Genomic DNA, 24,474 nt, shown 5'->3' with positions numbered 1-24,474 from the left:
GATGTTTTTTGCTTGCCATATTGACATAAACTCATGTGATGTGAATGCCAGTCAACACAGTAAATGCCATCATTTCCACCCAGGGCCGACAACTCTAAATATACACAAAGGGCACAAAACTGTTATTAATGGGGGAGTTTCCTTGATTTATTCCCCCCGACCCCCCCCCCCCCCCACTTCAGACATTTTCCCAGACGACACTGGGATTTAAACTGGTCGTAAACTCCCTTCTGAGAGTCACTGGTTTTTCGACACCCTGCATTTACAAATCAGGAGACAGATTGAGGCTCATTTCTCACTTTAATTGTTACTTGAGCTTCAGAGTGCTTCTGACTGATGACACATAACCCGACTGGGAGGGCCAGCTCCTCCATAGGAGTCCAACATTTCAGAAGTAAGATTTTATTAGACGTGCGTATGACTGAGAGAAAGAGGGTGTTTGTGGGAGTTTGGCTCGCCTGCTGTTGTGAAAAGTGTGCCTCTGTGGGAGTTAAGTATGTGAGTCAGCTATGAATCACGCTTTTTCTAACAGTCCAACACAAGCACACACATGATCCCGCTCTGTCTCACATGGACACGTATACCATACATGCAGAGATACAGAAATGGGCGTATGACGGTACAGATTCATTATACAACAAACCCACACTGACTTCTACTGTGATCCTGTGTCAATTTATAGAAAAGTTTGGGCGGGAACAATTTAGTATTTTTACACAGTAGACCTCCCAAACAGGGATGGTGGTAATGAGCACTGAGCTTCTGCAGCTGCGTGCAGATGTTTACAGACTGTGGAGCAGCTCAGATAGTTAGAAAAATAATAATAAAACTACAATTTTAAGAAAAAAATACATTTAAAACAACCGTAAAGAACTTTGTGAACCTTAAAACTATGTCTTTCTGTCTTATTTTGAAGCCGTCTCAGAGCGCCTGGGGGCTAAGATTCCACGGTTCACTATTTTGGTTTCCAGCCCTGCATCACATCGTTTGCTTTACGAACATTTTTGATGGATTTTTTGTGGCCTCTTCAACATGCTAACAATGTGTATGGCTGCACATGTGCAGGGCTCACAGAGAGATTTGTTTTTTCATGATAGTGGTGTTACATCCTACATCTGTAGGCGGGAGCCAAAGAGCAATACAATTAGCCAAATTCTCTAGGATCACTTGAAAAGCAACATCAAGTAATGGAAACAGTTTAAAAGATGAGCTAAAAGTATTGGCTCAATGGTTGAACATTAACATCTAGGCTGGTAAATAAAGTCAGGGAGAGTTTACTTGGTTAGCCTTGAAATTGAAATGTGGTTTAATCAAAAGTAAAGTGTGATTATTGAGACTGTTGTCTTAAAATGATGGTTAAATGTTTTAAATTGTTGTCAACATTGGTTGAGATAGCTAAAAGTACTAGATAATGGTGAAACAATTAGCTAAAAATAGCATTTAAAGGTTTTAATAGTTAGCCAAATTGATTATAACAATTCAAAAGAAGTTAGCTAGTGTAACTGACAAGTCATTAAGTGGATGAAAATAAAACTCATTGTTCATTTGAAATGATTAGCTAAGGTAAAAGCTAAATAGTTCAATTTATCTGCCAAAAGAACCTTAAATGGATAGTAAGCTAAAAGTAGTGATTTATGGTGAAATTTTAGCCCACAAGCCCACACATGAATTGTACGGATTGGATCAAACTGAACTGTCAATGTAACGTGTTGCTGTATGTATGAATGAAACAAAAAATTAAGAAAAAGTTGACAAGATTCAGAAAATATTATCTCAGATACTTTGGTAGCACAAGCACTCCTGCATTCCTGCTGAGCAAATAACACAGGAAGAGATGTACTGGTGCAGAGACACATTACTGAGAGCAGCATGCATGGGAATTATTTGAAATACATATGGATAGTTCCTGCTGTTCTCTGAAAAACTGGATGTTTTTGTACAGCGTTGCTGCTCTGCTCTGTTGCGCGGCTATTTTATCAGTTACGAATCTCAGAAAATGCAACTGAGCCCCAAGAGTGTTAGCAAATGGCAGCCAAGGTTAGCAAAAAGTAATTATTATAAGGCTAAAACAGTTTAGGTTGGATAGTAATGGACACATTGTTTACCCACTATAAGAACACTTGGCAGTGTGATTGAAGGTGTATTTGGCAGCTGATAAAGGAAAAAAAAAAATCTTATAGTGCAATCATTATCCTGCATGTGTATTATGTGTGTGGCACCGCTTCGCTGTCTGTCTCATTCAGCGTGGGCGTGTGTGCTCACTGATGCCACTTACAATTTGACTCATCAGTATTCAGGGCATTCACGCTCTCCCTGACTGCAAGTGATAAGCAATGCTGATTATCACTGAACTTTTACCACTCTCCGACTGCTTCTGTCCCCCTCGCTGCCTCTTTCAGGAATAGTAACACTCTGCCTGTGAAAGCCATCATTGTTTTAATCATCTTCACTTCTTTCAGTCCTATTAAGAATCCATTATCAACACTAATTCAAACACTAGTTTCGACTATTTATGCGTAATTTGACTCATTTGAATGAACAGCATTATTTTGGTTATACACTTTTAGTCCAAATCTGCTGTGATCAAGAGCCCTGGATGAAAATACCTGCTGATCTGATATCCATTCTAACCTGCCCACATTCAACAGTCCTGTTCTCACAAGCCTGTGATTAATAACTGTGTGTGTTTGCAGGTATCTGAGCCTGTACGGTATTTTCCTCTGTAGAATTGTTATGCGTGTGGTTCTCTAATACTTTGTCTTTGTTCAGCACATGGGGTTGAGATGTAATGAAATGAACTGGTTAAATTAAATTGCCATTGCAGTTAGAAAACACACAAATATTAAAAGTAAGACAGGGACTCTCAGATTGGACTAGGAGATTACAAGCAGCCAATATGATATTTATTCAGAAAAGCCCTGCAAGAGGAAAATGAACGTATTAAAAGCAAGCTGATTATTCCTCTACAATTGTAGAATATTCAACCTTAAAATTGAAGGATTTTGAGATTTTTTATGGCCAATTAAGAGGGATAGTATTTTGCCAAAATATTTGAATGCAAATCATGAGAGCCTCGCAGGTAATTGATCTAATGTGACCTGAACATTAAAGCAAAAATAAAATCCGTGCAGTCGGGTCGGGTGTCTTCATTCTTATCAAGTTCTTTCATGCTTGTCGGTGGAGGCTGTGAGCAGAGATATCGCTCATCGACTTAGAAGTGTTTGGAGGTCCAGATAATGGAGTCAATTTGTTGAGTTTCCTCCAAATAGAGAAAGGGATTAAAAGGCAGTGTCTTATCTTCAACACAGATTGCTAGTTTTTCATTTTAAGGCCACAAAACTGGGATTTATTTACATTTTCTGTGTGTAGAAAAATGTTTTTAGATTCTGATGGATTTCAGCCTCTGGCTTCTTTTTTTTCTAACCTGATATATGGTTTTCTGGGACTGAAAGCTTCATTTAGACTTCAGATTTAGTGACAGCGGAGTGGAGGAGGAAGCGGAGGGAGGTGCAGACAAATGCTGTTTGCTGTCTGATGAGAGAAGGAATTCCTGTGTGTGTGAAATGGTTTGCGAGCAATTTAGCAGCTGGCTTCTGAGGTTGTTTTTTTTTCCTTTCCCTTTTCCCTTCCTTCTTCTGCTTTCCTCCCACTCGCCTTCCTCCCATCTTTGTTAGCGTGGTTATGATAGATGAGCATATTAGAAAGCGGCGGCTTGAAGCGCGGGAAATCAATGCTCGTTCCTCAGAGATGTGTGTAAGTGTGTGTGTTTTGCAGCTGCCTGTTTGTTAAGAGCTAAGAAGCTGGATACATTCATTGTTTTGGGAGCCAGGGGCTGCGGCTAAACTGCTCTGTCTTGCTCCACTTTCATTTGACTCAGCAAAAAGCACTCCGGCCAGACAAACACAGGCACACATGCACACACGATCAAACGATGCACGCAACCACCTACATGCACGCTCACACACTCCAGTGGAACAAGGGAGACGTCCCACACATACTCACAGATGTTACACAATCCAGCAGAGGGTTAAGTCCAACCGAGATCGCCTGGATTACCCATCCATTACTTCTTTAGTTCCAGTCTCTTGACTCCTGTTTTAGGTTCAGCTTTTGCTTTAAGCCCATTGAAGACTCTGAGCTGACATGACACCACATTTATTTCAGCAAACACAAGGAAACTTCAAAATACTGTAATGCATCTTTTTTTTTTCTGTGGATTTGCACACAGGTGCACAGAAAGCACGTTTTTTTAATACCAAAAAATTAGGATGAAAAAGATGTAGAAATTCATCAAGCACCTATTTTAATCAAATTTGCTCTAACCTTTAAAGGGACACTGTGTAATAAATTAAGTCATTTATTAGCTCAAATCAACATATTCTTTCATAAATTAGTCCTCATTGGTGTCAAAAATCTCACTTATCCTCCTGAGTGAAGAATAACTTGTCTGTATCAACATAGAGCGGGCAAGCTCTATGGAGGCTGCCATGTCCTATGAAAAACGACGAAGTGCCGAGAGGGACATAAAGCAATTCGAATCGCGTTTTCCCCAACGTCAGGCCTGCAAGCAGAAATGACGTCATTTTGACGTCACGTCCGCCGAATGCTTATTACCGGCGCTAATGGTAAATAGATTTTATCTCGTAAATTATCCCACTAATAATGCATTGATTGTTACCAAACTTCTGCCGTAGTACACATAGGCCCTTAACTCACAAAACGAGGCATTAGAAAGTTTGTAAGTTTACCGGGAGTTTATTTAAAAGAACACTTTCCAGATAGCAACTACACACTGCTGCTAACGCTACCGCTGCGTCGACGTCACTTCTGGTAACTCCCGGAATATGACTAATTGCATTGTTTGCACACCAAAGGCTATGTCAACTTATGTTATCTGACATGTTATCTGTCATCTGTATTTATAGTGTTATTGTTTGTGTGTTATGTAATCCTTTGTACTGTGTGTCTTGATGTCTTTTTGTTTGTATGGACCTTGAGTCTGAAGCTATAGCTTCTTGAATCTTGACACATACCGCCTGCCGTAGTTCAAGAAGTTGCAACGCACATTTGAAAACGTGAGGCGCTAGAGAGCAAATTCATTCGACTTTGCAAAATAAAATTGCACCACTAGATGGGGGAAGAAATTACAAAGTGTCCCTTTAAATATGACAAAGAACTAAAGCGAATTCTTATATTTCAGAAGCTAGCTTTAGCTATTTTTCTGACAGCTACAAAGCCTTCCTTCCCTCATCCTTTTTTTGGTGTCTCAGATGTTTTTATTTTTTATTTGGTTCACTAAATCCTTTAATCAGTATTTATTTTGTGGCGTTTTTCTGCATCATCTGCGTTAGGAATCTTGTTGCAAAATCTTACAAGACTATTTTTGCGTGAGTAGCCTGGCGACACTGAGCAACAAGATTCATGCACATGTCTGAAAGGACCTGCACGGCCTTTGAGGAGAGGGAAAACATGACAGAAGCAGCAACACTGACAGCAGCACCGTCACACCTGAAGGCGAATGTCTGGCAGCAGTTAGGTACAAAAAAGTGCTGAGAGGAGTTTGACAGAAGCAAAGCAAAAATTTGAATAATGTACCTGACCAAAAACGTTTGCACTGAAACTGAATTTTTTCATTGAGAATCTTCTGAATTGGCAACAAATCTATTCGGGAATCAGTTGTGAGATGCAGCCCTTGACACCACACTATCTGGTGGAGTTAAAATGACCACAGCCAGGGTTAAGCTCCTCCTCCACTGACAGTAGCATTTAGAGAAGTTGTGCTCATGTCATGTGTGACTGTAAGACCAGCTGGGTCGTCAAGGTGACGAGCGACAAAAGCATTGCTTCCATGACAGGGTCAGGGACTCGGTCATTCATAGGATAGCAGAAGTGGACTCATGTTTTCAGGCAACGCTGGGCTGCCCTGACTGTTCACATTGACATAACCGAACACAGGTCCCTCATCCCATAGGTAACTTTTAATTATCTGAACTTCCTGGTTTGAGCAAAGAAATCCACAGAGTCTCACTAAAATCAGCTCTTGGTCAGGCATCCTGTGATTTCAAACAATATCTGTATAGACTGATAAAAGTATTGCTAATTCTCAATAAATGCTTGTCTTGTGTAAAAGCCCCGTTTTGCTTTAACAGGGTGCTTGTTAGAGCCTTCTGTTTCTGTCCCTTTTTGTGAGTCCAACACCATGTATGAGCAGACAGGAAAATCAGTCTGAAAGCGTGCACGATTGTGCCCTTTTTGCAGCTTTGTATTCTGACAACACCGCACGATTTCTGCTGGTCTGCAATTTGTCTGTTTTTGTTAAATCAAGCAAACCAAAAAAGATAATCACGATGATATTTTCCATACATTAAAAACGTGTTGTGGCTCACAAAACCAAACTAGATTTCATTTTTGCCATATCAATACTCTTTCTTATGCATTATTACAGCAGATTCTAGAAATATTAAATTCTGGCTTGGTGTTCACTTTGATGCATTTATTTAATTATTAATGGACAGTAATGAATATAATTGGATGTCTGTAACCATGTTCTACAGAACACATTTAGTCTGGTTGATTTTAAGGTTGTAAACATGAACCTTTTAGCCCTGTTGCAGAGGAAAACAGTTACTTTCTACAGTATATTTTCTCTCTTCATTCACTCTTTTCCACATTAAAACCAGTCTTGAGGTCGCAGCCTGAATCCTTAAATGCTTTTTGTGCTCTTGGGTGTCTCTTGAATAAGCTCTGGTACATTTTACCTAATACTTATCTTTGAAAGAGCCATAATGTACAAAGCTGCAAGTAAGCTAGAACATCTCAAACTCATGACACAGCGGCTGTTGTATTACCTGGAACAAACTGGAACAAGCAGCAGTTTAAACCTGTCACGCACTTTCTTGTGCCGACTCAAAGGAATCCATCCTCCCTATAGGCACACTTTGATGAGCGGAAACCATCAATCAATCAATCAATCAATCAATCAATCAATCAATCAATCAATCTTTATTTATATAGCGCATTTCATACCACAGGCAACTCAATGTGCATCAATGAAAGTATCATAACGAAAGCTTATTTGTAATTCTGGATTGCAGTCCAAAATCAGTAACTCAAATAGGGATCGGTGGGGTTATTGATCAGGGAAATAACACAATGAATAGTGTCTGAGCTGTGAATAGAGGAAGAGTAATAGTGTTGAGATGAGAGTCCCCTCCAGCGACTAAAGCTTTTTTTGCTATCTAATATGTACTGTGTTATAATTGCCATAAATATTTTATTATAAGTAGTGTTCAGTAGTAGATATGAGAGCACTTTTACTTGCAGAATAGAAATGGTACACAACTTAATTGCCCTAATCAAAGGTTGAAGATCCCACAACAAACAAAATCGTAACAGAAATTATTCAAAGAGTACATCTTTCAAAGCAAGATTTGCTAACATTCAAATTAGGGGTGATTTGCCACTATTTAAATGTCTTATTGGACACAAATTCTAGCAGCTTTGAGGCACAGTCGTGACAAGCTAAACTGAATAGGTGCGGAGAAACCCTACGTGCAAATAACGGCTCGTGCTGCAACTGAGCCGTTTGTGCCCAAAAAAGACCAGATTAGTTCAAAAATGTACCTGCCATCAGGTCGTCATGCTTTTTCTGAACATCCTGCACTGATAACAGTAAATATCTAGGTGATTCTGGGCAGAAAATGATTATTAGAAAAAAAGCTTTTATGATAAGAAAACATTATGCAGCCTAAATTGTGAGAAAAGTTTGAAAGTTGGTTTGTTTGAACCTTTAATGAACTGAAATTAGGAAAAAAAAATACTTTATTCATCCCAAAGGGAAATGATATTGTTATAATTTAGCCTCAAACTGATCACACTCATGTTGTTTCAACACACTATTATGAAGAGGATGGTTGGTGTCGTTGTTTAGTTTAACCAACTTGTGCAACTTTCTTCTTTAACGATCAGGGGATCCAGAGCGCTCCCCCAGCACAGAGCCAGCCTTCTTTATCAGTTTGTTTGAGTCACTTTCTCTGATGACACAGCACCAACAGATGGCTGCAAAGCAGATAGCACTCTGCACAACAGACTTTTAGAAGATATACAACATTTTGGTGCAGACATTGAAGGACCTTAGCTTCCTCAACAACTACAGTCTGTTATGTTCTTTCTTGTAGACGGCCTCAATGTTGCATTTCCAGCCTTGTCTGCTCCCCATGTAAACTCTTAGGTATCTGCAGTCCTACATTACCTTCACCTCTTCTCCCAGGATGGAGAAAGTGTTTGGCTGATTCCTGGTCCTCCTCAAATCCACAATCAACCCTTTGTTTGTTTATTTAATACTTTATTTACGGAAAACAGTATGAATGAAATAATCTTTGTCTTTAGTGATTTAGTCTTTAGTATTTAGAAATGCTAAATGCTAAACATTTTGAATATCTGCAACACACTTAGAAAATAGCAGGTTGCAGGCTAATGCTAATCATGTTTAATGTGCAATGTTTGCATGCTAATGTTCGATAATTAGTTAACAGATACAGGCACAATGGTAGCTTTGTAAAGCACTGCAGTTATGTGAGTTAAATGCTAAAACCAGGATAATAATGTGCAGATGATAAAGTTTTATCCTCTTCTGCATCTTAGTGTAACATGTCAGTATGCTAACTTAAAAATTAGCTGTCCACATTAGCAGTGCTGCACAGCATTGTGAGCTAATTGCTAAGATAATGACCTAAGAGAGGGAAATCTAAATCAGCTTTGCCGTGCTGTGTTAAATCACCAAACAAAGTTAGTTGTGATTTGTGCTGATTCTGAGACAATATGGACCATGTATACCATTTACCAGACAAATATTCATCAGCGTAGTGTGTTAGCATTTGCTAATGCTCGTTTAGCAACACATCAGACAGGACTATCTTCATTTCATCATCAATTCAATTCAATAATACTATATTAATCTCCAAAGTGAAATTATATTGCTATAGTAAATGCTTTTCACAAGATATGTTATCAGGGCTCTCAAGTTTTCAAGTTTGCTTGGAGTGAGATTCGGGCGTGGCAGGGGCCGGGCCGTGCGCGGGGCGGGGGGGGGGGGGGGGGGTCCCTTGCAGTATCCCATCGCCATAAACTAGCTACTTAAGGAACAAAGAAATTGTTTTATTTATACCAAAATCACAAATCTTCACTTTTACACTAAATTCTGCTATATTTTAAAATAAATTGTTTTAGGTATGCAAAGTCTTATGCAAAGTGTTGTTGTAAGTGTTTGTGGCAGATTTTGATGCTTGATGACTGATACTGGGGGCTCCCATTTAAAGCACTGTGGCTCAATGTCAGCCATTTTCAGTCATGATGGATGACAGAGTTCCATTCAGAGTCAACGTGTTCCTGGTCTTGGTTTTATTGAGCCCCGCCATGGAAAAAACCCTCTCTGCATCAGCATTTCAGTGCGGCAGAACTAATACCAGTTTGGCAATTGTAGATAGCCTTGGGAATCTGTTCATACCAGTCACCTTTGAAAAAATTTTACCACGGAAGCCTAATTACACTCCTACATATTTTAAATTTTTCATTAAGTTGCTCATGTCAAAGGGTGTGTGCTGAATATTTAGGCCTACTACTCCAACGAACACTTTAATCGGCAGGTATTGGTCTTTTACAAAGAGTAGGAAAACTATAGTAACTAATAAAAGATTCAAATAAATGACTATATGACCTGCTGATGATCCTGACGGTTCTCTTCCACATCCAGCTCGTCTACAACTTCTGCACACGTGCTTGCAGCTGAAAGCTATTTCAGACCTCACCCGGTAACAAGAAATTCTGTTTTCTGATTGGCTGAGAAATTCTATTTTGTGATTTGCCGATGGGTTGCTAAATCAAGACATCTGTACCAGAGCTATAGTTCTGAGCTGTACAGCTCACCTGCCATTGACTCGTTTATAGTATAGGCCATTAGAATTTCTGTGCGACGAAGTTGATCATTTCTCAGTGTGAGAAATGGTATGTGTGGCGTGTGAGCGTGTGAACTTGTTGAAATACGTGTGTCTCACGCTCATTGCGTGAGACTTGAGAGCCCTGGATATGTGGTACAAATCTTTAGAGATTGCCATCAACAAATTAGGATCTTGTTTTTGTAGTTTGGCAACGACTTGTCACATGCGTTAGTTGTTACCTGTGTTACTAGCATGGAACAGGAGTTTTCCCCTTGTCATGTCTCTATGAAATAAATGTTGCTCGTCCATTTTATCTGCCAGCGATCTCACACTTCTCATTACAATCGAGGAAAGAAATGGTTTAAACTTCCTCCTCATCAGCACTCACATTGTCTCTTTAAAGATATTCTGATTTTGGGGTCTTATTCCAGGTTTTATTGGGCTTTGGAAAGCTCAGTTAGCTGCTCCAACAACAACATTGTTCGCTTTGGAAAAAACGTTTTTTTATTGTGAGTGACACCGATAATGTATGTGTCTGTTTCAGGTCTGGACGACTGCTTGCAGCAGTATGTTAATGTCTTTGAGCGTGGAGGTGTGTGTGGAGAGCGGCTGCTGAGGATCAGCCACGCCGAGCTTGAGGAGCTGGGGGTCTCCCGCATCGGGCACCAGGAGCTCATTTTGGAGGCCGTCGACTTGCTCTGTGCTCTGGTGAGTGTTTGTTTCGTAAAGCGGCACAGTGCCTGGCTCTTTTTGACTACTTTTCACAGCTCTGACTTTAATGTGTAGTGCTCTTGAATGGATGTAAGTGTAAGTGTCCTGCATCCAATCATTGCTTTTACCAAGTGTCACCATCACAAAGTAAAAACAAACAGCCTCTCTTTTGGAGTGTGGAATGTCCTTTTTTTTAAAAAACAAGCACAACATCCATTAAACCAAGGTTTCTATCAAAAAAGACAAAAAACTGAACTCTTGTTTTTTATAGTATCGACATGGTCTTTAGAAAGGTGTTTCAAATTTAGACACATAACCTGAAATCATGAATGTTTACATTTGGGTACTAACCAAAGTTTATATCTGTGTTTACATCTAGAATTCAGGGCTGGAGACGGAGAGCGTCAGGACTTTGGCTCACAAGCTTGGCGCCTCGGCCAAGAACCTGCAGAATTTCATCTCTGGCCGTCGTCGGAGCAGCCAATCCGAGAGCAGGAGCTCGCGGCGGCTCCCCAATGATCTGCTGACCTCCGTGGTCGACCTCATCACTGCCGCCAAGAGCTTGCTGGCCTGGCTGGACAGGTTATACCTTCTCTTGATTCTTAATCCATCTGCTGCATACATGTGGTTTTTTATTCAAATGAGAGGAGACGCACACTGGAGTTTTAGTTCTGGAGCAGATTCAGTTATTTGCTGGCTGCAGTTAGAAGTCAGACGATTCCCTTTTTGCCAGCATGTGAGTGTTTATTTCACTGAACATCTCAGCACAATCGAATGAGTTCATCATGTGGGGCTTAACTGTTTTGTTGAACCTAACACCTAAAACAAATCAATATTTACCTTTTAAACCACTCCAGTCCTGCTCAGTATATTCGCCAGGTTGGTCGATCAGATGGGGATTTTGCCCGTCATCGTGTCTCCCAAAGTGACTCCAGGATGTGGAGATCAGGGCTCTGTGGGTGTCAGACCATCTGTTGCAGGATTCCTTGTTCCTTATTTTGGCTGAAAATAGTTCTGTATGACTACATATCAGGTGCATCTCTGATGGTATTTGTGTAGCAGTAGTGTTGTGTCTGACATCTCACTCATACTTAAATGTTAGTGATGGGGATCTCTGTATCCTATCTCTCGAATCCCATGCTGGATAGTCCTCATGGATTTTATTATTACTTATCATTTACTGTTGTTTTATGCTCAAAGATTCATCTATTTGAAGACATTTTGTCAATTGCTTTAGAAATTAAATGTGTTTTGGGCTTTCTGGCCAAAGAATCAGAAACTGCAGATTCCTGCCAAAATCACTGCAAAATCACTGCTATATACGGTCAAAACTTCCTCAAAGAAATGTTCTCTGTTGATGTGTTTGAAATGAACCCTTCATATGCACAATGTATATTACTTGTACTTTCTACACTAAACAGACTCAGAGATATTTATACGTTTAGAACCAGACACCGTCATCTAGTACCAGCAAAACTAAACAAACAGCAGTCCAATAAAACTTACTTTCTCCTAGATTGAGTACTTCCACACTCACCCTCGTTTTCTTAAACGTATAAGTCCGTTCACATATGCAAAAAAAAAGTGCCAGAAATCATCACCGTGCCCATACTTTACCTGGAACGAGTTTATATCTGTTTGTTAAGTGTTTAAATTATGATTTAGGGAAGAAGGTTGAAAAATGAGCTTACGCAGTTATTTGAACTGAGTAACTTTTTTTTGTTTCATGGATTGAATCTATTTTTGGATGTTCTAAAGATAAAACAAACACAATGTTAAAAAAAAAATCAATGCATTTATGAGTTATAAATCTTCTTTGTGCAACCAAAGCTTCGGTGTGCGCGACGTAAAACACCTCTCCTGCAGGTGCTGGCCTTTGACATCTTTTAAGAAATGAGATTTTTATTCCAGCAACCAGGTCAGATCTTTTTCTCACCATATCTCTCTACTCACCTCTCCTTTCCATCTCTTCATTAATTCACGACTCGACACGATCTCCTGCGTTGAAAACAGAACTTTGACATCAGCTCTTGAAATGCCAGACACCCACACCTGTCCTGAGGCCATCGAGACCTCAAACACGCATAAATGCACAGAGCTTCAGACCCATAGATACGCCCACATGCTCGTGAAAGCTCACAGTTTTCAGACACACACCCACATCGGCACATATCAAAACACACTCATGCAAGTGCTCACGCAGTCATTGCTCATGTACGATGATGGATCAGAGGCACTAAGCAAGGGGCAGACTCCCGGGACAGTGTCCAGCAATAATGTCACAGTCAATTATTCAGGGTAAACAAACCAAAACATGTGGGATAAGACCTTTTCTTGTTGTGTCAGGGCACAAGTTGCACGGATTTGAATGAAAATTGGAGAACTTTTGAAATTGATTTCTGCAGCCTGGGAATATTCTGTAATGATATGTATGAGTTCATTAATGTACCCCAACACAGGGGAAAAGGTTAGCATTTCTTGAATTACTACCCACGGGATGACTTCCTTTCAGAAGGTGCATAGCAGAGGGAAATTGGCAGAAAAGCGTGTTAAAACTGAACTTTCATCTGCGTCTGATTGCTGGTTATTAGACCTTTCAGGGAAGGAGGAGAAAACAGCAGCAGTTCAGATCTCTGCCAGCAAATGTACAGCATTCTCTTGTTTCTCTGGAAATGATTTGAAAAGACGTTTTGCAGCCTTTTCATGTATAAAATAACAGCGGGGGCTCAGTGCACTTCATTTTTCTCCTGCTTGTGATGTCTCTTTGTGTTTATTTAGCTCTTCTGAGAATAATTTGTCTGAATATATCAACTAAAATCTGCAGTCATGTTTGTGCTACTTTGAATTTTCTCTTTTTATGCACATTTGAAACCACTTACCTATGAATTAATAACATGGCGAATGCAAAACTCTGAGTGTTTTTGTACTTCCTTTGCATTTCAATTGCATTTCTGTTATGAAAGAGCAGAGTTTAAGACGCCATATTTTGAGTTTTTCCCTGTATTTCAGTGTCTTATAAAGTGTTTTGTGGAATGGAGGATCATACTTATCACGTAATGCAGGAACAGGCAATAGTGCGTGAATCAACCTCATCAACGAAGCAAAAACATGAAAAGATTTGAGTACGCCTGAAATCAATCAGAAATTAGTAGGGCAAGATATGTTGAGGGATAATTTCCCTTGAAGCTGTGCAAATATCCCCCAAAAAGATTTGGAAATATCCGGCATCTCTTGAATGTGATATTGTTATGTGTTTTAGCCTTTTTACCTCTTTGGTAGATTAGCAACAGTAAATGTATGCCAAATCGGCTTTGCAGTGGGGACATAAATGTGTAACTGGATTACATGAAATGTATTTTTCTCTGTTTTCATGACAGATTTGTGGTAAGTCACATTACTCAATTAACCCCACTGAAGCTCTGCCATAAAAAGCAATTTGCCCTTCCTGTTTGCAATAGAATCACAACTGTTTAGGTAACTATGACTAAGACATAGTAAAGAACCTTCAACAAAGATGATGTTTGTCTTTTCTTTGTGGTTCTTTGAACGTTCACTCACAACTTGTATTGGAGTCCGAGTTTTTTTACCTCGAGTTTTAGGACCTTAAAGTTGCTTATCCCCTTTGTATTGTCTGAACTGGCTCTTGCTGGAAAAAAAAAAAGTGTTGTTTGAGGGTTTGGAGTCTTGTGGTTAGCAAACAGTCTGTATAGCCTGAGGTCCTCCGTGTATATATAGCAGTCAGCCTCAATACTGATGACCCAAATCAGACACACCACTCATAAATCATACACTAGAGGCTGTGGCCGAATTTCAATCTGGGTCTTTAGAACAATGAAGCAAGTGTGCCTGTTTCTCCTGCGAACATAATGTATGTCATGACTATGTACTAGCTTAGCGCTATATACATCTGTCACTCTGTATGTGCGTAGCTTTTGCACCTTTGTGTGGTGTGTGTGCGCAGTCATTAGCACCCCATTAACCGCTGCACGCTTCCTGTCATTATCACCTGGTTCACACCTGAATAATAACAACTTTCGATTTATGAACATTGTGTTTACACAAAAAGAACATTAAGGACCCTCTTGTAACAGGAAAATATGCTTTTAGCAGACCGTGCACGCTTGAGTGGAAACTCTGACTGAACATACGGCACAAGCACGAGGGAAACGCTGCAAACTGACAAAGCCTGTAGCAAAACAGCATAAAGAAAAAATCCAAAGTACACCAGAAGCTCTACTCTTCTAGTTTTTTTGGGGCCTGGTTACATGGAAACGTTTTTCACTATAACCGATATTTTTGCTTATCGTTTGGCTGTCACGGCCATATGGAGCCGGCGTTCTGGGTACCCCAAAACGATATTTTTGGAGAATGGGTTCCAGAGTGAGCATGTATGGTTGTTTGTCTCGTTTGTCTCTATGTGGCCCTGTGATGCACTGGCGGCCTGTCCAGGGTGTACCCCGCTTCTCGCCCATTGACTGCTGGGATAGGCTCCAGCCCCCCCCGCGACCCGACCGACGGATTCAGCGGTATAGAAAATGGATGGATGGATGGTTCCAGAGTGGGAAGATCTAGGAACGCCGCCGTTCGTGTTGCCATTGTTACAGCCAGAACGGATTTGTTTACATCTGCGTCACAGCCACATGACCAACGCCAGTGACGTATACACATATGTCAGTGACCAGAACAAAAAGCGGCTTTGCGCGCAACATCCATTCAATGTAACTCCACCTCATCGTCGGTCCAGACGAGAGAGTCGTTTCTTCTTGCAGACGCGGACATCTTTCCTTCTTGTTGTTGTTGTCGTTTGAGCTTCACGTGAGCTTCGCGCTGGTAGAAGTAGGGGCGTACACGCATGCGCATTGCTTCTTCTATTGTTCTGGTGTAACCGGTGGGGGTGGCTTACAGCGCACATAGAGGTGTGGCGTGTGTACTGCATCGTTTTCAGCAAGCGTGGTGTTGCCATGAGGACCTGATATTTTTACAGAAGCTTTCCTGTGTGGTCGCAATCATTTTCGTACTCGGTTTAAAAAAAAAAACCCTTGTTTCATTTTCATGTAGCTAGTCCCATTAAAACGGTGCTGTCTGTGCTTTGCTTCTAAAACCTGGAATGAAATGCTAAATAGTCAATTTGAGGCGTGAAAAGTGCACTCAGAACATGACGGCCTATTTACTTTCACGTATGTAGGTTCTTTCCTTTGTCCACTGTCCCCTTTCACTTTGAGGACAAACACTGTTCTGAAGTCTCTGCTCTCTGGAGCCAAATGTCCCCAAAATGTTCCAATTAACATCAGTCAGATTACAAGTTTTGCACGTCAGTAGTATGACGAAAAGATTTTTGTATATATTGAAAGAAGAAGCATTTGCATTTATCAGTTCTTTTGATTAATTCTAGTAGTTAATTAGACAAAATAAAGTCCAAAAGAAACCGTATAAGATATGCAAAGGTGTTGTAGAGGAAAAAACGAGTTTCTAAAAGAACAAAACAAAATATTCTGTCTGCAGCTTCACTCATAAAAAATATTTGTTTATAGGTCTGGGAGGTTTAATTACCACTAAGCTTCCAAGCTGTACTGCTTGCTAGCAAGCCACCACGCATATGAGAAGCACGACTGCCAAGAACAGCAGAGTGTCAGCGTTGGTTTCGGTTCATTTAGAAACAAATAGACAGAGACAGACGCGTAACAAAAGTGCTTTGAGGACATAAAAAACGCCTCATTGACGTTTGTCAACCTCTCATTGACGGATGGCAACCTGTGACTGTGATGATGGTAAGACGTGAAGTTATGTTTCCCCACTTCAGTCAAGTGCTGGTTTCCTTGTGCAGCAGTGATTTGTTTAAAAAGGAGAAGCCGTGACATCACCACAAATGTCTGATTTTTCATTCAATTTTCATTTGTCATCATTTATTCTGGCACAAAAAAAGAAAAAACAGCATTTTGTCCTCATGGATCACGCCATCTTTCCAAACAAAAGTTATCTTATTATACCAAGCTGTGTGGCAGTCACTTTACAAAAAAGATTTACAAAGACTCAAATCCTCAAACCTTATTTCCACAATCTGCAGCCGAGGGCTCGTCGAAGCCGCTTTCCACCCATTCACCGACAGTATTTTGCAGCACTTACATAAGCAGAGATCCCCGCTTTCTTCTGAACTTCTAGAGGAAAACCAAGCCGAGGAAAACCAAGCCGTTCCCAAGAAATCTTTGAGATATAATCTCCCCCCTCGATCTATGGAACATGCCAGAAACACCTGCCCAGGGAGGTGTGTGGCAGGCATCACGACCAGATGCCCCAATAACCTCAACTGGCTCTATTTGATGTGGAGGAACATCAGCTTTGCTCTGAGCCCCTGTCGGATTATCAAGTTCCTACAAGGATGAGCTTAGTCACCCTTCGAAGAGAGTTCATTCCGTTTATTCATGATTTCATTTTCTGAGTCACTATCTATAGCTCAGTAGATCGACTGTTAAATCAATAGCTTTGCCTTTTGGGCGAGCGCTTCATCATGACAGACAGGCCAGCGACTCACTCCCAATCCACCCTTTTCCTACTGAGGACCATCACCTGATCCCTGCTGTAAACCACAGGTGTCCATTCTGAGCCAAATGTGCAGGCTTTAATGATATAGCTATCAGTATTCAGAGAGCTGTTTCCTTATGATTTGGGCTTGTGCTGAGCCAACAGTGCATGGGACGTTTCACCAATAGACGGAGTAAGTCATTCAATTAAGCATTGTGTAAGCAAACATAATGCTGTCTGTAAAAAAAAAAAAAGGGAGTCAAATGATAAGAAGATGGCTTAAAGGCAAATTAATCTAAAGACACCTCACAATCCACAAAGACATGCAATGCATAAGGTTTTGTGCTGATCCTCACAGTTGTCGAATCTAAGGATGATTTAAAATTTGTGGGCTGACCTCAGCTAGTCAAGATGATCCAAGAATCTCACAGAAAAGGAAGCCCTTTGCACAGACAATGGAAGGAAAATCCTTTAAAAAAGTCAAGGCTGGCTCTGAAAGGTGTTTACAATCTGTAGCAGTTGTCAAAGTTACGAAACATTCACCAGAACATTTGCTTTGAGCTCTTTTTCCTTTTTTTTTTAAGAAACGATTTCAAACCTTAAAAGGTATTCTTGCCTAAAACACGACAGAGCTGCGTGTCTCTCGATGATTCTCATGTTTGTGTTTGTGGAAACTCGATGTCTGTGGTGTTTCACCCTCCGCTCTGCGTAACAATGCTCCTGTCCATCTCCTCGAAAACATCATCTTAATGTAGCAGCAGCATCATGAGACAAACTGCTGTGTTATCTTTTCCTCCCAGGTCTCCCTTTGCTGCAGTGGCAGACTACTCAGTAACCCGAAATAATGTCATTCAGCTGTGCCTGGAGCTCACCACCATTGTACAGCAGGTGTGTGGAACTGTTTGTGTGTGCGTTTGGAAGGCTGGTAGCTTTTATTCGCCTTCACTTGAAGTGCGAGGCTGAGGGGAGCTGCCGTGGGTTGACATATCCCCCTAAGACTGGTGTGTGCGTGGGTGTGATGCAGCAGCCTCGATGCAGAGACTTGATTCTTTGCTATTTATGTCCTTTACAGTCTGTCTTATGTGTGACTGATGTGCGTATAAATAAAAGATGAATATGTCTGTTTGTGTGGGTGTGTTTTTATTTGTGAGGGGATAGATTTTGCATGTGGTTGGGGTTCTGTAATGTGAGGCCCAGACAGCATAGAGAAATACCGTGGCAGCCTGAGATGGTGAGGGTGTGCAAGACGGCGTGTTCTCCTCATGTGCTACAATAAATTTCTCCTTTCCCTCAGGACTGTACAGTGTTCGAGACGGAGAACAAAATCCTTCATGTGGTAAGTTCCTCTTCCTCAGCCAGCTGTCGCTTATTTGTCTCAATCCGCTCATACCTGCCGAAAACATACTCGGCAAACACAAAAACTTGCACAGTTTTGAGTGTGTTTCCAGTAGCTTTTTAAGTGAAGAGTCTGAAGATCAACACCAGTCTCGTGTTTGTGTGTTAAGCGGGGAGCTGCAGCTGAGAGCGATTAGCATAGCTGCCTTCAAAGTTGCTGTTTGTTGCATTTGTTTATGTGGCAAATTTGACATTTGCACAGCATTCTTCTGCCGATTGTTCCAAGTTTATTCAATCAGTGTCGAGCCCCACCTTCTGTTGAGAAGGAAAAAACCTGGCTCAACTTTCAGCAAGTTAGGATGTAGGCAAAGTCATACTGAGGCTGAAAACACACAGACACATTTTTCAGAGGGAAGAGGTTCAAATTTCCCTCATCAATTACAACAGACCAACGTATTCAGCTGCGTTTGTGATCACTGTAAAACGTGAAATTAAAAAAACATGCACCCTCTTTAGATTCTAAGGGTTTAAATATGAGGACATAATAAAAAAATTAACGTAGCGGCGCCTACTGATCGGGAGGTGAATTGCCTTGTGTTTCCGACATCCCGACGGAGAACTTCGAAAGGACGGAGAGCCTCTCTGTGACTACGGAGACGGATTGATAGATAGCGATAGAGAGGCATACTGAGGCCTTAAAAGGCCTTAGTTGCAGTCATCGAGTGCCTGGCCATGGCGAGAGTTTTTTTTTTTTTAAGCCATTTTCATATCAAACCATTTCTTCTTTATTTCGGTGACATTACAAACTACAGGTGACACGGAATTAACAGCACTCGTAATAACTTCCCACTTCTTCGCTTTAGTAGGTCCCGTAATTCCACTGCTGACACTGCTAAAAATGACAGATTTTCCTTTTTGAAACTTTTTTAGCTGTTGGGTTTTTGACCTTGGGGTGACCTTGCTGGGACGTCCACTCCTGGGAAGATTGACAGCTGTCCTGAATCTTTTCCACTTGTAAATAATCTTTCTCTCTGTAGAATGATGGACTCCAAATAGTTTGGAAATGGCCTTATAACCCTTCCCAGATTAATGAGCAGCAACTGTTTCTCTCAGATCATTGCTGATGTCTTTCCTCCTTGGCATTGTGTTAACACACATCCGAATGCTCCAGATCAGCAAGCATGCGTTGTTGTTCATCTGATATTGTATTTACCTCATTTTAAGACCCGATCCGGACCAGCTGATTTATTTTATTATGTCCTGAGTGTGTACTTCTACTGCTGAGTTGTAAAAACACAGGCCTTTGGTTATAATTGTTCTTTCCGGCTTCTGTCTCTTACCCCGAGCATGACACAGCAGAAGCGAATGAAGGTTGCTTGTGATGCCCACAGCATTGGAAATTAAGTTTGAAGGAGCCACCAGCAAGTACTTCTACTTCCATAAAAACACCCCAGTCACTGTCGTTGAGACGTTCCCAAACTTATGTTTAATTGACCTTTGTCACAGCAGATGTTCCGATTTGTCCAATGCAGGTGTGACTAACAGCATCTCTAATTTCTGGAACAGAGCCATTGTTAATGTTATTAGTTTCGCCCTGCCTTTCCCTGTTATGACAAATTGACACGTCCACTGTGAGGGGGACCTTTGAGTCCAATTCATCAGGGACTAATCGAGAAACAGGACGGCTGCGATGCCAGCGAGACTCTGAGTCGGTGAGATTTATTCAACAAAATGACACATTAAGTGCAAGATGGACTGACTTTTTACAGGTAGGGAAATAATAAGTGGAAGTGCTTGCAGGACAAATCTTTAATAGGTTGCGACCGAGAGTTTGGGTACCTCAACTGCAGACGATCCAAAAATACAGTCAGCAGTTTTTATTCCAGCCGCTCGCTTTCAGAGAAATAATCCCTGGAACTGTTCACAGCAGCAGTGCACAGTATTGTGTCTGCCAAGACATTTATTCCTCGTGGGGAACAAAATTAAATTCACCTCCATAACATTTGGGTGGAGAATGGGTGCATTGATTCTATGGTGCCTTTTTGTTTGAACAAACTCAAACAAAAGCAAAAAGATGCTCCTGTGTGCATGCATGTGTGCACGCTCATTCCGCCGAACAGAGTAAACCAGTTGGCACAGAAACAACAATTAGAAAAGGGAAACATATAGTCGAAATGGAAGAATCAAAAAGTTAAAGAAAAAGACCCACAAACAGACTTTATTCTGGCAGCTTTATCTTCCATGGGTATAGATTTGAGAGAGGAGACAAGCCAAAGCAGTAAGCAGCTTTGTGGCAGGTGTCAGAGAGAAACCGTTTCATTTTTACAAACACAAAGCTCAACTTGTTCTCCGTCTTATAAATAAAACCCTTGTTTGCAATCCCCTCTCTTGTTCTTTTTTTGTTCTCTGCAGTGTAAGACTCTGTCGGAGGTGTGCGAGCACATCGTGTGTGTGTCGTCGGACCCCCTGGTTTCCCAATCGGCCCACCTCGAGCTGGTTCACCTCACCAACATTAAAACCTCGGAAGGCCTGGTAACGTCTCTGTCTGTCTGAACTTGTTCCTTTCCTTTTGAAATATAAGGTCATGCGATAATTGTAGCAATAATTCAGATGCTGAAAAAAACACTGTGTGTTGTGAGGGTTATGTCTTCTGCATTTGAATGACTTTCATGAGGGGAAATAATTAGAGTGCAAAAGCCCAGTATATTAATTCATTTGAATAAATTCAGCATGCATGATTGACAGGCCTTCCATTACACTACAAAGTCTTTATAGGCGACGGCACTTGCTCTGTAATTTATAGCTGAATAATAAAAAACAGTAGATTTGTGGTTGTGGATTGAATTTTACCAAAAATCTAGGAACATTTTCTGGAAATATAACGCAGAGTACTGCATTCTTTTGCCATTCATTTGTGGCTGTGCTGCTGAATCAGACTTGATGCTCTGTACTGTGATATGGTCTCAAGGTAATTCTAACCTGCTTGAAAGTCCATATTTGGTCTGAGCTCCTTTATTCTCCAACACAGGCTGAACCCTCTCAGACGAGCTTTCTGTCATTTCTTTAAGGAGTCTTCAGGAATAGTTCTCCAGGCTTCTTGAAGGACATCCCAAAGCTCTTCTTTGGATGTGGGCTGCCTTTTGTTCCGTTCTCTGCCAACATGATCCCACACTGCTTCAGTAATGTTGAGGTCCGGGCTCTGGGGAGGATTCATCCCTCCATCAGACCTGCTGCCACTGATTTTCAGCCCACTTCTTGTGTCCTTTGGCACAGCTCAGCCTTTTCTCCCTGTTTCCCTTCCTTAAGAACGGCTTCTTGACAGCCACCCTTCCATGGAGCCCATTTCTGATGAGGCTTGGGCCAACAGCAGATGGATCAGCTGATGGTCCTGTGTCAGGTCTTTGCTGGATTTGTTCCTCTTTCTTAAGGGCATCACTTTCAGATCCTGTTCATCTGCTGTAGATAGTTCTTTAGGCCTGACACTTCTTCTTTTGTCCTCCACTTGTCCAGTTTCCTCAAATGTTTTAAGGACACACTGCACACCATGCTGAGATATCCCAAGTTTCAGCTAATAGCTCTTTGGGAATCACCTTATTGGTGTAAAAATACTATTTTCTGTCTGTCAAACGGTTTTATCTTTGCCATTTTTTTAGATGAAGCTAAAGAAATGGAAACACTTATGTTTAGTCACAACAAGGGTTCATCCCTTGAGTTAGGGGCCTGTAATATGCTTGAATGAGACATAGATCAGTGTTAAGTTGCTTAACCTCTTAACACACACTGTCCCATGAACGGGACGCTGACGCCATTTTGTTTACAAATTTTTAACGAAATTGATGTCATACGGCATGTACACAAACATATAATTGTTATGCCGCATACCGTTTGAAAGCTGAAACCGTCAGCTATCGTTTGAGCCCAACCACGAAGAACAACACTCTCCACAGCACTAACAGTAGTGTGATCTTCTCTGTATGTGACGCCATGGTATTTGCAACTGAAAACAATGCAATTGACACTTCAGGCATAAACCTGGAAGTGTTACCTTTCCAATGGTACCAAGTACATGCATGTATCTACAACCATGTGGGATCTCTGCTACTTTCAAGTTGGGTATGCCAATTTCGCAAATGAAGTTTGAAAAAGGGGGTGTTTTCTAAAGGGTTAACAAATAGAAAAAAAGGTCAGGTACTGGACAAGGACTGGACTCAAAATGAGTAAAAAGTCAACCAGGAAAAACTTTCAAAGACCTTCAGAAAGCCTGGAGACACATTGTTCAAGACCACTTAAAACGATTACAAGAGAATAGGAAAAATATCGAGAAACAAGAGGTGATTCAAAACTTTTTCACAAAACTTTCAGCTGGAGTCGTTCCAAGGTGGACTTAATCTGTCATGTTTGACTTCAGCTCCAGTTGTTAGAGCAGGTGGAGTCAAGCACAATGTAGCCTGTACCTCCACCTCCTACGTTTGTACATTCCACACAGATCACATGCATTTTCTATGAGCCAGCATCTCGGAAAATTTGCCTAAGTTTTGCATAACCTGGCCCAGGAGAGGAAGAGATCAACAATTAGCCCCTGTTGGTCAAAGTGCTGCAGAGAAACCGTAACTGAGGAGACCAAAAGAAGAAACAACTGCCTGATCTAAACACAAGTAGAAATCTGGGCTTTGGTGGGATGTTTGTGAGGCACAGAGAAGTTGAGCGGATGCTGTTTGAGCTGTGATGGTGCGTGAGTCTAAGGCTTCCACAGCATCCTGTCCCATCTGGTGTCAGCTTAACAGGGCTATAACTTTTTTTTTCAGCAGGACAGCGATCTGAAGCCCACTGCCAAGTTCTTTAAGAGCTGTTTGTTATCTTTAAGATGAAGGAAACAAAATGAAACCTAAAGGAGTTTGGCTGATGCTCTACTCTCTTTTCTGTCCATCAGGGGATGTACATCAAGTCAACTTATGATGGCCTCCATGTGATCACAGGAACCACTGAAGGGGTGAGAGGCTTATTGTCCCATTTAACTCACATTGGCATGCCGAACTGCAGCAGGCATTTCGTTTGCTTTATCTTCAGATTCCCCACCACACCCAGAGCTCAGAATATCAGTAAATCTGCCAGTATTCAATTCCCCAACAGCCTATCGGATCCCGTGTGGATGAGTCATCATCATCGTTGCTTATTTGACTTCAGTTTGTTGTGAAAGTGCTTCACTACAGCACACAGGGTTCGATGGACTCCGATCGATTCATAGTCGTCTGTTTGCTCTCTTTCTCTCTGTCTTCTGTAGTCTCCGGCTGACCGCTGTAAGAAGATCCATGCAGGAGATGAAGTCATCCAAGTCAATCACCAGACTGTGGTGGGTGCTCCTGCATGCTCAGAGTGTTTGCATCGTTGTTTATTCAAGTATTTATTAAGAGCTTTTGCATCGTAGAAAGATGAAAAGTGAAAGTCAGCATTTTATCTGTAAGAAATAAAATCCCATTAAAGGACCATTCCCCCTGTTTTGATCCCTTTTATCCACATTTCCTCTATGGGATGAAAAATCTGCATTCCCATTTTCTGTTTTTTTGATACTTTACAGATTTTTCTCACGACTTCATTGCTTTTGTTGCAGTCTTCCTTGCAACAAACAGATGACCATTTTCAGCAAATCATTTCTTTAGCTAATTGTAAACTACTTTCTTGACATTAAAACAGCAGATAAAGACATTTAGCTGTTCGCCTTTGAACTTCGTCATGGAGACAAATCTTTCTTTCTCTCACAAAAACAGAGCTAAAAGGAGAATGAAAACATTTGATGATTTGTAAAGTGATCACTGGCTTGATGCGTAAACAGTATGTGAGCAGAGAATAATTTATACAAATCCGAACCCAGTTACAATACTCAAATCCCCAAATGCACCTTAAAAATGACTGATTCAAGAGTTTTTACTGCAGATCCTGCACAGAGTCATTTCATGAAACTTTGGTCCTACATATT

At 41.0% G+C, this 24,474-nt stretch overlaps 1 protein-coding gene across 3 annotated transcripts in view; it reads left to right on the top strand.

Annotated features, from left to right (window-relative positions):
- The window catches only part of cnksr2a (connector enhancer of kinase suppressor of Ras 2a), a 63,775-nt gene that overhangs the window by 6,848 nt on the left and 32,453 nt on the right, over positions 1-24,474 (top strand). For all 3 annotated transcript variants that reach the window (XM_075452184.1, XM_075452183.1, XM_075452185.1), the window contains exons 2-8: positions 10,480-10,643; positions 11,026-11,228; positions 17,966-18,053; positions 18,460-18,501; positions 20,913-21,032; positions 23,431-23,490; positions 23,782-23,850. In XM_075452184.1, the coding sequence (XP_075308299.1) occupies positions 10,480-10,643; positions 11,026-11,228; positions 17,966-18,053; positions 18,460-18,501; positions 20,913-21,032; positions 23,431-23,490; positions 23,782-23,850 (746 nt within the window). The remainder of the gene's footprint in view (positions 1-10,479; positions 10,644-11,025; positions 11,229-17,965; positions 18,054-18,459; positions 18,502-20,912; positions 21,033-23,430; positions 23,491-23,781; positions 23,851-24,474) is intronic.

The sequence above is a fragment of the Odontesthes bonariensis genome, chromosome 20, assembly GCF_027942865.1.
Source record: "Odontesthes bonariensis isolate fOdoBon6 chromosome 20, fOdoBon6.hap1, whole genome shotgun sequence".
NCBI lineage: Eukaryota > Metazoa > Chordata > Actinopteri > Atheriniformes > Atherinopsidae > Odontesthes > Odontesthes bonariensis.
Note: the sequence above shows the minus strand (reverse complement) of the source record. Positions and strands in the feature narration are given on the sequence as shown.